The sequence below is a fragment of the Syngnathus acus genome, chromosome 21 (assembly GCF_901709675.1).
Source record: "Syngnathus acus chromosome 21, fSynAcu1.2, whole genome shotgun sequence".
Lineage (NCBI taxonomy): Eukaryota > Metazoa > Chordata > Actinopteri > Syngnathiformes > Syngnathidae > Syngnathus > Syngnathus acus.
In genome coordinates, this window is record NC_051105.1 from 3,690,560 (window position 1) to 3,704,516 (window position 13,957).

The window sequence follows — 13,957 nt, forward strand, 5'->3', positions numbered from 1 at the left end:
AGCGTGACGAGTCAGTGACGCAATTTCCCGTTCACGAACGAGTCAGTGACGCAACTTCCAGTTCACAACCGAGTGAGTGACTGTGGCCTTGCCTTCCCCATTCAACAACGGATCAGTGTGTGGGAAGGGGAGTGCGCGAACGATTCGGTGAACGATTCTTTTGTACAAATGTTTTGAGTGAACTGATTCCAAAGATTCAGTTTACTTCAAAGAACTAAAATGCACATTACTATGTTGAATCGTGCGCCATTTTGCCTCCATCCCAGAATGCAGTGCGGCTTTGACAACAACACTTCGCCATTTCAGGCTCAGGGGGGTTGAGCTCGAACTGTGAGCGAGGGAATTAGGTCAACCCAAGCCAAGGCGCCACTTTGGCACTTTCTTAGTCCTAAACGCCGTTTAGCTGTGTTTTCACTGCTTGGGAAAGAACCTGCGAACGAACTCCCATGCTTGTTATTTTCCTGGTCCGAATGATCTTTTTCAGCGTGGGCCCGGGCTGAGCTGTCATCTCGGTTGTCGGATTTTCCTGCTAGCAAGCTAGCTAAGTGTAAACAAGGTGGGTACGTGTCGTGTTTACGTTTGAATAATCAACACTTGGGTAAATGAGTTAAACACCTGGCTTTTGGTGTGCTTAACGTTGCCCTAGGGCAGTTTCTCACGAAGAAGCAAAACATCTAATGTCTCGTTTAGCACCGTATTGGCATTACGCTTACAAACTTAGCGTAAGATCACGTAACCTTCGATCAGTTTTGTGTTAACCACAATCTTGTTCGTTTTAAAGTTGCATATTTAAAGCTGACATGTTGGATAGGGGCTGCTTGAAATTTGAAGTATGAATTTACCTTATTAGTCAAACTCGGCAGCGGTTAAAACGGCTCCGATTGGTCAGGAGCCGGAGCTAGGAATTCTGGGCCTCCCGTGTATCGGCCAACTTTTGCTTTCATTATTTTTTTTTTGTAGTGATGGAAAGTGAAGCTTCAAATTTGCTTCATGAACTAGCGGTATTTTTTCACTCCTATAGAGTGCACTTGCTGTTCAACATTGGGCTAAAAGTATACTGACTTGCCATTTCTTAAATTATTTTATTTTAAGGAACAATACCATCTAGAGGAGTCAAAAAATACAACTGGTTCATGAAGCAAATTTGAAGCTTTATTTTCCCATCACTAATTTACTGCAATGATACATAGGTTAAAATGAAAAGAATTCAAGACACATGCTCCGTAGTGTCCAGTGTTTGCAGCTACACACATTTTTTTTTCTGGCAACCCGTGGGTAAAATTCCCATCAATTTACATTTCATTATGCGTCTAGAAATTATAATTAACACTCATGTTGATTTTAGTTTAGCATGTCCCTGTAAAGAAAGAAAAATGTCAGCATGTTCTGTGCTTTGTCAGCGGTGCTACAGTATGCAATCTGCATTCCCCTTGCTTCAGTGTCCACTTTTCTGCAGCTCTCCGTTTTCTCAGTCACCACTTGGATGAAATAGAGGAGCGCTTTATTGTTCCCTTGCATTGGTGTTTGTTAGCATGCCTTATTTGGACTCATTTGTACCCTGAAACTTTCACATTTTAGGATGAAAAGGATAAAAGGCACCAAGGAGGAAGGTAACGGCTCCCCCAGTAAGAGTCCACCTGAGCCTCGCAAGAAAGCTCGGAAACAGTCGAGCCCGCCGTCTGAGGCAGGCAGCTCGCTGGATGCAAACTGGGCTTGTCTGCCCCAGGAGCTTTTACTGCACATCTTCCAGTACCTTCCTCTGCTGGACCGGGCCTTCGCCTCACAGGTGTGCCGTGGGTGGAACCAGGCCTTCCACATGCCCGAGCTGTGGCGCTGCTTCGAGTTTGAGCTCAACCAGCCAGCCAGCTCCTACCTGAAAGCCACACATCCGGACTTGATCAAGCAGATCATCAAGAGACACTCCAACCACTTGCAATATGTCAGCTTCAAGGTGTGAGCGGGGGGTTAGAATATTTACAAACCCTACAGGGAAACAACAGATTGGGTTTTAACCTCTTTTCTTTCGACATTGTGTTTGCCAGGTGGACAGCAGCACCGAGTCTGCAGAGGCTGCTTGTGACATTCTTTCACAGTTGGTGAACTGCTCACTCAAGACCTTAGGGCTCATTTCAACAGCCAGGCCCAGTTTCATGGAGGTCCCAAAGGTATCATTTACACGATAATAAGATTTAAGTTTTGTGCAAATTTTTAGTATCAAATGTTTTGTATCTAAAAAAATGTGACGTATGTTTGGATGGCAGGGTTAAATATTTTTCAATATTAAATATAGTTTTGTTTGAGGTACCTTTGGGAGCCTGGAATACATTTATAAAAATAAAGTTACATTTTTATCACCCATTCAGTCTCACTTCATCTCAGCGCTGACAGTGGTGTTTGTCAACTCCAAATCGCTTTCGTCGCTGAAGATCGACGACACACCAGTGGATGACCCCTCGCTGAAGGTGCTGGTGGCCAACAACAGCGACACACTCAAGTTGCTCAAGATGAGCAGCTGTCCTCACGTCTCGCCGGCAGGTACGTGACCAAAACCCAACTGTGTTTTCTTCAACCAGTTCTACCTTCGCTAAGAAAGTTGAACCCGCAGCAGAAGTAAATTTGCATCGCCGAAGTTCTGAAGTGTAGTGACGGGATTTATTTTTCTGTCCTTTTGCCAAATGCATGAAATAGATCATTAGGTGCATGGACGCATCATGGACTGAAACAATCGGTTCTAGTACGAGTTGTCACAATTTGAACTACCTTTAGACGGGTACAAGTTAGAAGATTTTTAACATCCTTAAAAGCAGAGTCATTGATAGATGCGTGTTGTTTTTCAGGGATCCTGTGCGTGGCGGACCAGTGCCACGGATTGCGGGAGCTGGCGTTGAACTACCACCTCCTGAGCGACGAGCTCCTGCTGGCCCTGTCCTCAGAGAAGCATGTGCATCTGGAGCACCTGCGCATCGATGTGGTGAGCGAGAACCCGGGCCAGCACTTCCACAGCATTAAGAAAAGCAGCTGGGATGCCATGGTGCGCCACTCGCCCAAGTTCAACCTGGTCATGTACTTCTTCCTGTACGAGGATGAGTTCGGGCCCTTCTTCAATGACGAGATTCCCGTCACGCACCTTTACTTTGGCCGCTCTGTCAGCAAAGAGGTGTTGGGCCGCGTGGGCCTGCACTGCCCACGCCTGGTGGAGCTGGTGGTGTGCGCCAACGGCCTGCGCCCGCTTGATGAAGAACTAATCCGCATCGCCAAGCGCTGCACGCAGCTATCCGCCATCGGTCTAGGAGAGTGTGAGGTGACCTGCAGCGCCTTTGTGGAGTTTGTCAAAATGTGCGGTCGCCGCCTGTCGCAGCTCTCCATCATGGAGGAGGTGCTCATCCCCGACCACAAGTACTCCCTGGATGAGATCCACTGGGAGGTCTCCAAGCACCTGGGCCGGGTTTGGTTTCCGGACATGATGCCCACCTGGTAGGAGGATAACGACTACTACGGTGGACCCGGAAGTCTCAAAGGACACAACAAAATGTTCGCCCGCCATCAGGACAAAGCTGTCTAACACCACGTCCAACCACAGAGCTCATCGGGATTCTTTGTCGCCACGCGGCGAAAGGAAAATTTCCCAGGAGCGGATCGCCGCACAATTATGCTCGCACTACAATGGCCAACAGTAAGGAACGAGGGGCTTTCGAATGAGTATGTCGAAGATGGCCGCTGCAGATGGAATCAAAATGGCCACGACTTGGAGTGAAATGTGTATATATGTACGTATTGTTCACGTGAAGTTGTTCAGTGTCCATTGACCATGGACGTTTTCGTTTCCTTGTTTGTTTACATGATTTTTTTTTTTTGGCTTTTGTTTGTACAATTGGATTTTCTCCTAAGCACCTTACGTCAAATACCAAATGATCTTAGTCGGTGGAGCGGTGGTGGATACATGTATAGAAAAATGACATAGTTGAGATCGTTTCTAACCCTCCAGTAGTCGACTGGTCGGCTTTTACTTGCCCTAACTTGGCCGCGCTATTACGTGGTTGCTCAGGTGCATTTCGTAACAAATCCTCGTTAGTTTCTTTCAACTGTACATTCTGCTTTCCTGCCTTTTATGGCCCCTTCCCCAATGTGGGGTAGCAAGTTCAGATGAGTGAAACTTTTTTTTTTTTTTCCTTTAAGAAGGAAGTCAAAAGCATTTGTATATAAAACGCTATGTTTGATTGCAATGGCATAGAAATGTTTATTTCTTTTATTTCACCCTGTGAAGGTTTCTTTCCATTGAGGTGGCGTAACATAATAAAGCTTTTGTCATTAATAACTGTTAGTAATGAGAAACCTTCAGGACAACTAATTGCAAAGTATGGAAGATAAAAGCCTATGATTGGACAGCAGCTTTAATGTGCTCTTAAATAGTTTACATTATTTTTTTCTGTTGGCTATTATCTGCTAAAATGTCTGAAAAAAATCTATGCTGACAAGTTGACCCAGTAATTTTGAGTTTTGACAAGTCAGATTGTCGATTTAAACATGTTCTTTGTGTTACGGCTCACCTAACTAAAGATTGGTACAAGATTTTTGGACATGTGATCTACTGCTAATAAACAATCAGAACCTCATTCCTCTGCACATATAATGAACACATTTGTCAAAATAATCATCTGAGGCGGGTCCAAGCACTTTAAATCAGGGTTTTTTGAGTTAAAACCAATGCAGGTTTTAGTTTTGCTATTGTCCCTGTAATTTTTAATATGGAGAAAAAAATAAGGTGAGAGAATTTTTTTTTTAGTCTCCCAGTTGTCAGTTTGAAGGCAGAGGCACTTCCTCGTATTGGATCTGCACATAAGGAGGCTTCATGGGCAGCCTCCAGTACTCAAAGTTGTAGTAGAAGTAGAAACGTTTGTCAATCACCACCTTCTTGTAAGCCTCCAGCATGCTCAAGGCAAACTCTGCCAGAGACTGGTGGGGTCGGAAATCGAGGTAAAAGTCCCGGATGTCTGTCGCCAGGTTCTTCAGCGCCGGCTGGTTAAATATGGCGCTGTCGTTGCCCAGGTAGATGGGCTCCTCACTGTACAGGTAGATCTTTGTGTAGTTGGTCTGAGAGCGGCTGGATAGTTTGGCACCCAGCGTTCTCAGCTTGCGGTAAGTGCGGTGCACAAACTGGGAGCAGTCGTACGACTCGAACCACATGGTGGCGTTGGGACCCGCGTGCGAAAGCACCGTCCACGTCTCGTAGTAGATGCCCGTCGTGTTGTCGTCAACCACCCACTGGGCCAGATGGTTAAACTGATCACCTAAATACAAAATGACTTAGCCGAGAATCACATTCTCTTATAGTACGACTTGTATGCCAACATCCAAGTGTTGATAAACTTGCATCAAATAATATCATGATGAATGTTAGTCTAGCTTTTATGGTACAGTATTGACATACTACCAGCACGAAAAATCTAGAACGAGATGAATCGTAAGTATACCGGTCCAAAAAATCTGATATAATTATGAAAGCCAAGCCATGAAAGCCAAAGTCCTGCTCCAATTGAAAATATGCCTAAACCAAGGCTAATGTATCCGACTGCATAGTATCATATATCTTATTTAATCGCCTCACCATTGTACGCGGTTGATCGTATCGCATTCGATTCTATCGTTCTGTGTTGCAGTGTATCACATGGTATCGCACTGCATTGTACAGTCATGCATTCCCATTGTATTGCATTATATAACATTGTATGATCACATCATCTTGGATTGTATCAGACAGTCTCATAACTAAGGTGCATTTAACCATTATACTGCAGCTACTCAAAAAAAAAAAAAGGCTTACCACTGATTTCTGCTATTTTCTCCAAGGTGCCATTCTGCGCCCAGTGGAAATCGTCAATGCCGTCAAAGAAGCACGCAGCGCCCTGGTTGCACCAGAAGGGGGCGAACATGTCCGGCCTTAGATGCGGGAAAGTGCAGTTTCCAAGCTGGAAGAGTTCATACCACTCCATGGTGTAGTTGGCCCCTGTCTCTGCACTGCTGAAGCCAACTGCATCATGCATGATGTGCTAATAAACAAGTCAGGAAAACGCGTTGCAAATTTGTTCATTGTTAAACCGGCGCACTGCTATTTTTTCCATGACGTTGGACTCACCAGTTTTCCCAGTATGTTTCCATATTTGAATTCCCACACAGGAGTCTGCAGACGATACACTGAAATGACGTCAGTGTCCTTCATGAGGGGAATGCGGCCCTCTCGGTCTCCGGTGGGGCAGAAGGGGTAAAGAGCTTGACAGTAAGCGTCCACTTGGGGACGGTGGTCGAAGCGTCTGTTGAGCACACGTTTTCATGCCAATGGCAACTTCAGTTATGCTGTACATCCTTAAAATCCTCTTCCAATGCACTTAGTTGGTTCCGTCTCGGTTTTAATACTTTTTTTCCTCATAACATTTGACTTATTTTCCACACATAGAAATGGTGACTTGAAGTTCGTTCTCGAAAAAAAAAAAAAACTGCTAACATGACACTTCTAAACTTTGAGCTGTACACTGAAGATGTTGAGCTTTTTTTCCTTTTGCAAAATCTGAAAAATTCTAAATTCAAATTGCCCAATTACAACTCTGTTCTCTGAAAATTACTACTTGTTTTCACACACTAATTATCTTAACAGTTAGATTTAACATCATTTTATACTCAATTAATGGCTAAAAGTCAATAGTTTTCCGTCAGAGTATCGTGCATAATCTTGTAATTTAACTTTTACTGCAGATTTTTTCCCACTCAAAGTATTACAGCTTTTTCCTCATGAAATACAACTTTATCCTTGTTAATACTTCATTCTCTTCTTCAAAAAAGTATTCATGTTATAACGTCTTTATTTTTGCAACATTATGAGTCCAACCCAAAGATACAAAATGAACTGTGGCTAGTTTCTCCCTCGCATTTAAGTGAATTATCACATTAAAATCACTGAGATTCCAGCAGAGATCACAATTCCGTAAATTCTGTGAGAATGATTGTGCTTGTATAGACAACAAGGATTGCAATTGAGCCTACAATGCCTTATTGTTTTCTCCTAATATTGTTTTGGACCTGCAGGTAAGTAACTAGGAGTGAATCTGAGTCATTGTATTGTTATCTTAAAGTAGACTACAGCCATAAACATACGGTTAAAACAATATGTCTGTGACAGTATCAATCATATAACTTGATTTTGTAAAGCAGCTCTTGCACTAGTCTGGTGTACCTAATAATGTGGCCGGTGGGAGCGCAGCAATTTTTATTTACCTTTCCAACTTAGTTAACTACTAAATTTATAATAAAAACTGTAAACTTGTTTAGCACACGTTGAATAAGTTATTCTGTTGTAAGCACTAAATAGTGTTAGTTAACGGTTTGTGTCATATGACTTGACGTTAACGGCACTTTTTGTTTTTTCTTACCTGTAAGGGACCGGCCATGTTTGATTCCGGAACGCATTGCCGACGTGAAGAAACACCAACAAGTCCAATAAACAGACACGAATATCCGAGCGACGCATGGTCAAAATTCAAAACGTGGACAAGAAGACTGAGACTAGTCTCTGTCGCTCATTCCTCCCTCTTTCGAAAGCATGCAGGGCTTCCGCAACGCTGGTCACGTGGTTTTGTTGACTTTTTTCTCTCTCTAACAGGAGACTCAATAAACACTATTTTTTTTTATATTGTGATCCAAACAAAAATGTATTGACTTTCAAAGACGCAAGTTTAATGTATCAGTTGTATGTTTTAAGAAAACAATGTCACATTAATGTTGCCCGTTGAAATGCTGTATCATTTGCAAATGGAGAAATGTATGGTACTGCAGTACCAATAGTTTGCGTAGGAGGTCGCTGTTTTTCCAATGCTGCGGATGAATGACCGGAGAAGAAGATCAGGGGGCCGTCCTGTCAATTTGTAAATCGGCCGCCATGATTAATGTTATTCAAGTGTGTGGACGAAACTTATTACGCTCACGCAGCACCGTCCGAGTGGCGAATAAAACCTTCTATTCTGCACAAATGAGTAAACGCGTGGCTGTGGTTTTGGCGGGCTGCGGGGTCTACGACGGCAGCGAGATCCACGAAGCTTCCGCCATTCTGGTGCATTTGAGCCGTGGGGGCGCAAGTGTAGGTGAAACGTGAAGGTACATCCACTTGTGACGTGGGAATTCGCGCGTGTGTGAAGTCCCGTCTTGATTCCAGGTGAACATGTTCGCTCCCAACGTGGAGCAGATGCATGTGGTGAATCACGTAACAGGCGAACCTACGCAGGAGAAGAGGAACGCGCTGGTGGAGAGCGCCAGGCTGGCCCGTGGAAACATCCAGGACCTTTCCAAACTTAGCGTCAAAGACCATGACGCCATCATCTTCCCAGGTGACGTCATGGTACCTGCTTCTGTTTGTTTTATACTCGTTACGTCACTTGGCAAAGTGCATATCTTTATTTAGACGATATTCTGAGTTTTTATTTTTTGTTACAGTCCTAAAAATCCATTGAAAAAAATTAACTTCTGACTAATTTCCTGAATTTTTGTCGATAGAATTCATGATCAGATCTTCAGAATGCACAGTACTCCCCTATACTTGATAACATTATGTCTTGCAATTTCGATGAAAGTCAGTTTTTGTTCCCCTTTATGTGCTGCTTGTCGTGTGCACCTTGGCCTCCCAGGGGGCAGTGTGGTGCAAATATGCAGATAACGCGTGTCGATTTTAATTCAATGACACAAAGTAGAGTGTTGCAGAAAAAATATAAAATGCACATAATGCCGGTGAGTAATTTTATATAATTTCTCACTTCACGTTTCTGCGCTGTTTGTGTTTAACTATTTGTTTAAAAATTAGAGCTGTGACAATATTTTTACTTTTGATCGTTTGTTTGTCCCACACCTTAAGCAAATCAGCTGCTGTTCTTTTGTATTAAGTTTCCCATGAACTTACGGGCATATGAATAAATGCACGTTGTTAATGTCCCTAACGGTTGTGGTCACGTTTGGGCAGGTGGTTTTGGGGCGGCAAAGAATTTGTGCACATGGGCGGTGCAGGGTAAGGACTGCTCGGTCAACGGTGAGGTCAAAGCGGTGTTGGAGGCTTTCCGCGGCGAGGGCAAACCCATCGGCCTCTGCTGCATCTCGCCTGTGCTGGCCGCCAAAGTGTTTCCTGGATGCGAAGTCACCGTAGGCCTGGAGAATGATGACAAGTACGTACAAACTACCTCAACTTGACTTCCCAGATAACCGCTCGACCGTTGATTTGAGCCTCCGGTCCTTCCCCTTTTAGGTACCCCAACACGACAGACACTGCAGCCAACATCAACCAGCTGGGCTGCAAGCACGTGAGCACAAGTGTGAGCCAGAGCCACGTGGACCACAAGAATAAGCTGGTGACCACCTGTGCCTTCATGTGCGACGCGCCCATCCACGAGGTCTTTGACGGAATCGGCTCCATGGTACAGGGCGTGCTCAAGCTAGCCTGAATCTGCCAAGCTAGCTCATACGTGGTGAAGAAAAATGTGTTTTAACTAACGTTATTGCTAACGCTTGCTGCTAATGCTAAATCAAGCCTAAATGGTGGTAGGAAATCATAAAACACTTCCACGTGAAACATACAACATGCGGCATAAAGCTTCACTCCTTGGTATAGGTTTTGCCCTAGGAAATATTATAATGCTACTCAGTGGCTGCAATCAAATTTTCCACAGGGTATTTTTGAGCAGTGTGGGAATAGAGTGGCAGAACTAGAGAAGTTTGTGATTGGACAAGAGCGAGAAATAAGAAGTAAAAAAACAGACAGTAGAAATTACAAATCTATCCACTGTCTAATAGTGTGTTAGTGTACAAATGCAATAAATGTATCAAAGATTACTGAGTCCAACTCATTGCCTTTTCCCAATTTTATTTATCAGAATCAAACTTTTGACATGCAGGTTTTTCATTGGACAATAATAATAATAATAATATGCATTTTTGTGTGCATTAAAAGACAGTTTTATACCAAAAGAAATGCAAAAATCCATAGCTACAAAAAGATTTTTTTTTTCCCCTTGGTAAAAAAAAAAAGAATCAGCTTCTGAGTATGAGTTTTGTTTTATCAATACATAAAAAAAGTAGAAATACATGTTTTTTATTGCACTATAAAAGTTTTAAATTATCTTGTACACTTAGTTTTAAAAATACATTAAGTCAGACTGACTACAGTACATTTTTACAAACATGACTTCATTGTTTAATTCTGAAAAAAATCTTTAGAAAGCTAGTATGTATTAAAGTAAGTTTTAGGGGTTAATACAATACTTGATTTTCATTCACGTGCAACGATATATGCAGTGTAAGAACATTGCCTTATTTTTCCTCATCCACTTTGAGACCAAGTCCTTAAGCCATAACGGCGCTCACGTTGCTCAGTCGTCAATTTCAAGTATGAATGCAATGCTGTGCATTCTTTCTCTGTTTCTATGTTGCCTATAGTGTCCAGCACCCCTTCAGCTCCCTCTGAACTCAAGACGAAAGAAGCATTGGCCATGAACTTGTCCACCAGGTCCTCCTGCCTCAGTGGCTTCCTCCAGTGTCCGTAGAATGTATCGCACTTTGCCGAGAAGCTCTCCCCTTGATTGGTTTCTATGACAACCTCGCTGTACATCTTGTCAAAGCTGGCCAGGTTATCCCCAGGAACGTGCACCTCTACTTTTCCCAGGAGCTCTTTAAGATCCCGACGCTCCCTTTGAGCTTTGCTGAATGATCCCACCGACATGCCGGCATCCAAGATGGCGGAACAGGCGTTGAACTGGAACGAATGCCTGGCCTGGTGCTCCGTGGTGGGAAAAGCGCAGTCGATGTACTTGGAAGGTGGAACTTTCAGTGTGATGCGTTTTATCTGACTCACGTCCAAGTTTGGGATCTTAGCGCGAGCCGTCAGAGCGGCATCCACCACCCAGTGCATTCCCAAATGAGCGGGTATGCGCTTGAAGGCCACGTCTTGTTCCTCGAGGACCCAACCTGATCCGCCGACACCAGGGAGCGTCATTGCAGACGGGTTGTAGTCTTCATAGTAAACCCCGAAGCCGTGCTCCACGTCCAATATGGCCGGGTTGCCCTCCAGGCCTGCCTGGGCTAGCCGAGCGGCCTCCAGGCCCCTCTGGGCGGCGTAGCCCATGTGCAGGGGTTTGGTTTGGGTGGCGGCGTTGGCCAGCGGCGCCCCGGCTGAGCACGCCGCGATGGCCAGAGCGTTGGCGCATTGCCGGGAGGATAAACCCAAAAGCTTGGCACAGGCCGCTGTGCTGCCCATCACGCCAACCACGCTGGGAGGATGGAATCTGAAGAGAGACATTTCATTAGGGACAATGATGTCATCCAATACCGTATCTCCATCCAGGAATCATGAGATGTGTTTTTCTTCCACGACCATTAGTGGTTACATCACATACAACATGTAACACTTTCCTTTGCTGGTTGAAAGAAGGAGCATCGCACAAGCCAAATAAATGTATGAGCTGACATTTGACCCCAACAACCAGATGCACCAATCAAAACTTTAATGTGTTCCTTACATATGTGCAAGTATATATACCTTTTCGGGATGTCAAAGGCCTCCCTGGAGAACCTCAAGAGTCTGCCCTGCACCTCGATGCCAACGTTGAAAGCCAGCAACAGTTCCACGCCGGAAGGCGTCATGGGCGTAACCTCCGCCAAGGCGAGCAGTGAGGCCAGCACCGCCCCTGAGGGATGAGTGGCGGGATACCATGTGTCGTCAAAGTCCATGGAGTGAACCTGGAACCACCCAGCCAAAGTTTCAAATCGATCTCGCGTGACTGTCGAGCCGTATATGTCATGTGACCAAACTTACAGCTACGCCGTTAGCAAACGCGGCGAAGTGAGGAGATACAGATATGTCTGATTTCCCCCAAACGCTGCTCTTCTCCTCTGACTGGAACAACTAACACCATCCACATTCAAATAAAAGGTAAATAAGTTCTTCTGTTAAGATCTTTTAGCATGCTTTTTTATTTAATAGCTTGTACTTACAGTTTTGTGAAAAGTCTGTATGAGATTATAAAAAAAGTGGACATCAGGTGGAGTGTACCTGGCTGTACTTGAGAGCTTTGTCGAAGACGTCCGTCCTGGTTCCTAGCAGGCCCACGCCCAGGGTGTCCAGCATCATCCGTTTACTGCGCCTTATCACGCCGTCCGTCAGGTGGCTGGCGCCCAGGGCGTGGATGGCGGCTCCGAAGCTCTCCGTAACACCCTGCAATCGAAAAGGTAAAAACACACTCAAGAAAACACCAGCACCATCATCTAGTTTGTCTTTCAAATCCACTCGGGAGACAGTCCCCTACCTTACGCAGCATTGCTTGTCTCAATGTTTGCATTGACTATTGAAGTCCTAAAGGGAAGCTCCTTTTTATTTAGGCCAGTCACCCTGCCCAGTGGCGGAATGTCAAAATTTCCAAAGTGGCTAATGATGGTCAACGAGACAAGAAGTGGGGAGTTTCGTAATGATTGAATTTTGTGTCTGAATAAAGTTTCGCTTTCATGTCAACTGAAAATTTCAAAGCAACAAACCTTGATACGATTTAAAGTTGGGCCATTCAACAAAATAAAGTTTTGCAAATGGAAAATTGGCTTTACTGCATCTTCAACTTAGTGAATTGACAGAATTTATTGTTCCCCTACTTAAAGGTATAAGTAAAAGCATCTCAGCATTTTTGGGAGCAAATAACTTTCTTGCTATATTGTACTAACTCACATTGTTGCCAGAAATGGCAAATACTTTTGTTTATTTTAAATGTTTTTCCCAACTTAAATGACTGTTTTAGCCCCAAAATACACAAATTATGTGTGTGCGTGTTTTACATTGTATCAATGTGCTCCCGAAAGTGTTTTTTGGGGCTTTTAAAAGTGTTGATTTTTTTTTCCACCTGGAGAATCATAGAAGGTCCAAGTTAATTTACTAAATAAAAAAAGTACAACTGTCACTGTTCTTGGTATAGTTTTATTTATTTATTTATTTATTTATTTATATTTATGAGGTAGTTAGTTTTAATCTGCTGTGCTATGTATACAGAAGGTGGGGGGGGGGGGGGGGGGGGGGGTGGCAGACAAATTTACCAGATACACGCAACTTCATCATGTGTTTCACAATCGAGTTTTTATTGGAGTAGGCAGAGAGATGGGGTTTTTTTTTGGAGGAAATGATACAAGACGAGTCAGGAATGCATGTGACACAACCAGCTGGGAAAGTTTAAAGATAAGTTCAGGAAGAAAAAACTCAAAACAAAACAAAGTTCACACTGCGGTCTGAACTTGTTAAATGCAGAACAAAATGCCAGCTAAAAGATATTCATCACTAAAACCAAACACTTGGCTTGAAGGTGAAGTTTGTTTTGAATGCAGTCTAGAGTAGAATTCGATGCAGATCTATGGACATTTTAAAGGGCTCCCTCTCTCATTCTTCAATTTGACATTTAAAAGATGATTATTTTTTGATTTAAAGAAGTGGTTTCTGATAAGCTGAAACGTTGACATTTTGCTGTTGTTTTTTTGTGCTTGCTAAATAAACAGCGAAATCAACATCCAAAGGAAGTACTGAAAAGATCAAGATTGCAATGCTGGGTGACTTCCAAGTTGTTCTCACTAAAGTTACTGAGGGGGGGGATTCCACTTCGTCTGCACGCAACTGATCAGAAGTTGAGTTGCGCTGCGTTTCTTAGCCGATTAATTGTACGGCTGTAGCAGGAAACAAGTGTGATTTTATATGTTAACTGACCCGAGCTCTGATGAAATCTGATGTAAAATCATAAATTCGGTTCATGTCAGCGACAACTTGTAGCTCCAATGGCACCCAACTGTGACCCCGCATCTCTTCTACACAAGGCGACATATTCCACAAGGGGGCGCAAAATCCCATGAAACGCCAGGAATTGACATGTCATGTGATTACACAACATTTCTTCTGTATTTGTTT

The 13,957-nt window shown here is 43.7% G+C and overlaps 4 protein-coding genes across 5 annotated transcripts; 2 read left to right on the forward strand and 2 right to left on the reverse strand.

The window, feature by feature from the left end:
• The first annotated feature begins 96 nt into the window (after positions 1–96).
• Positions 97–4,613, forward strand: fbxl3a (F-box and leucine-rich repeat protein 3a). Its single transcript, XM_037280940.1, has 5 exons — positions 97–556; positions 1,579–1,951; positions 2,043–2,165; positions 2,364–2,535; positions 2,838–4,613. The coding sequence occupies exons 2-5, from the start codon at positions 1,580–1,582 to the stop codon at positions 3,476–3,478; spliced, it is 1,308 nt and encodes a 435-aa protein (XP_037136835.1). The 5' UTR covers positions 97–556; position 1,579; the 3' UTR covers positions 3,479–4,613.
• Positions 4,239–7,608, reverse strand: cln5 (CLN5 intracellular trafficking protein). The gene is made up of 4 exons (XM_037280942.1): positions 7,422–7,608; positions 6,134–6,308; positions 5,822–6,047; positions 4,239–5,288 (listed from the first exon to the last, which is right to left on the reverse strand). Exons 1-4 carry the CDS (start codon positions 7,517–7,519, stop codon positions 4,795–4,797), a joined length of 993 nt encoding a protein of 330 aa, XP_037136837.1. The 5' UTR covers positions 7,520–7,608; the 3' UTR covers positions 4,239–4,794.
• Positions 7,609–7,858: 250 nt separating this feature from the next.
• On the forward strand, positions 7,859–9,861 carry zgc:162944 (uncharacterized protein LOC569993 homolog). Of its 2 annotated transcripts, XR_005101473.1 has the most exons (5): positions 7,859–8,125; positions 8,201–8,372; positions 8,999–9,197; positions 9,278–9,650; positions 9,759–9,861. XR_005101473.1 is itself a non-coding variant. In XM_037280943.1 (4 exons), the coding sequence occupies exons 1-4, from the start codon at positions 7,874–7,876 to the stop codon at positions 9,471–9,473; spliced, it is 819 nt and encodes a 272-aa protein (XP_037136838.1). In that variant the 5' UTR covers positions 7,859–7,873; the 3' UTR covers positions 9,474–9,861. The 2 variants fall into 2 exon arrangements, 1 of the variants encoding a protein (XP_037136838.1); XM_037280943.1 differs by having other exon boundaries at positions 9,278–9,861.
• Positions 9,862–9,872: 11 nt separating this feature from the next.
• Positions 9,873–12,441, reverse strand: acod1 (aconitate decarboxylase 1). Its single transcript, XM_037280939.1, has 5 exons — positions 12,330–12,441; positions 12,077–12,238; positions 11,840–11,929; positions 11,564–11,763; positions 9,873–11,309 (listed from the first exon to the last, which is right to left on the reverse strand). Exons 1-5 carry the CDS (start codon positions 12,360–12,362, stop codon positions 10,349–10,351), a joined length of 1,446 nt encoding a protein of 481 aa, XP_037136834.1. The 5' UTR covers positions 12,363–12,441; the 3' UTR covers positions 9,873–10,348.
• Between the last annotated feature and the right edge of the window lie 1,516 nt (positions 12,442–13,957).

What these genes read in the sequence shown, in the direction of transcription:
- zgc:162944 (XM_037280943.1), top strand. Translation starts at nt 7,874, where the DNA reads ATGACCGGAGAAGAAGATCAGGGGGCCGTCCTGTCAATTTGTAAATCG. An exon ending in TGACGCCATCATCTTCCCAG is followed by an intron (nt 8,373 to 8,998) that starts GTGACGTCATGG and finishes ACGTTTGGGCAG; the next exon opens with GTGGTTTTGGGGCGGCAAAG. An exon ending in GGCCTGGAGAATGATGACAA is followed by an intron (nt 9,198 to 9,277) that starts GTACGTACAAAC and finishes TTCCCCTTTTAG; the next exon opens with GTACCCCAACACGACAGACA.
- cln5 (XM_037280942.1), bottom strand. Translation starts at nt 7,519, where the DNA reads ATGCGTCGCTCGGATATTCGTGTCTGTTTATTGGACTTGTTGGTGTTT. An exon ending in ACATGGCCGGTCCCTTACAG is followed by an intron (nt 6,309 to 7,421) that starts GTAAGAAAAAAC and finishes TGTGCTCAACAG; the next exon opens with ACGCTTCGACCACCGTCCCC. An exon ending in GAAACATACTGGGAAAACTG is followed by an intron (nt 6,048 to 6,133) that starts GTGAGTCCAACG and finishes CTTGTTTATTAG; the next exon opens with CACATCATGCATGATGCAGT.
- acod1 (XM_037280939.1), bottom strand. Translation starts at nt 12,362, where the DNA reads ATGCAAACATTGAGACAAGCAATGCTGCGTAAG. An exon ending in AAGCTCTCAAGTACAGCCAG is followed by an intron (nt 11,930 to 12,076) that starts GTACACTCCACC and finishes GGATGGTGTTAG; the next exon opens with TTGTTCCAGTCAGAGGAGAA. An exon ending in CGTTTGCTAACGGCGTAGCT is followed by an intron (nt 11,764 to 11,839) that starts GTAAGTTTGGTC and finishes GGGTGGTTCCAG; the next exon opens with GTTCACTCCATGGACTTTGA.
- fbxl3a (XM_037280940.1), top strand. Translation starts at nt 1,580, where the DNA reads ATGAAAAGGATAAAAGGCACCAAGGAGGAAGGTAACGGCTCCCCCAGT. An exon ending in TGCAATATGTCAGCTTCAAG is followed by an intron (nt 1,952 to 2,042) that starts GTGTGAGCGGGG and finishes TGTGTTTGCCAG; the next exon opens with GTGGACAGCAGCACCGAGTC. An exon ending in TCCTCACGTCTCGCCGGCAG is followed by an intron (nt 2,536 to 2,837) that starts GTACGTGACCAA and finishes GTTGTTTTTCAG; the next exon opens with GGATCCTGTGCGTGGCGGAC.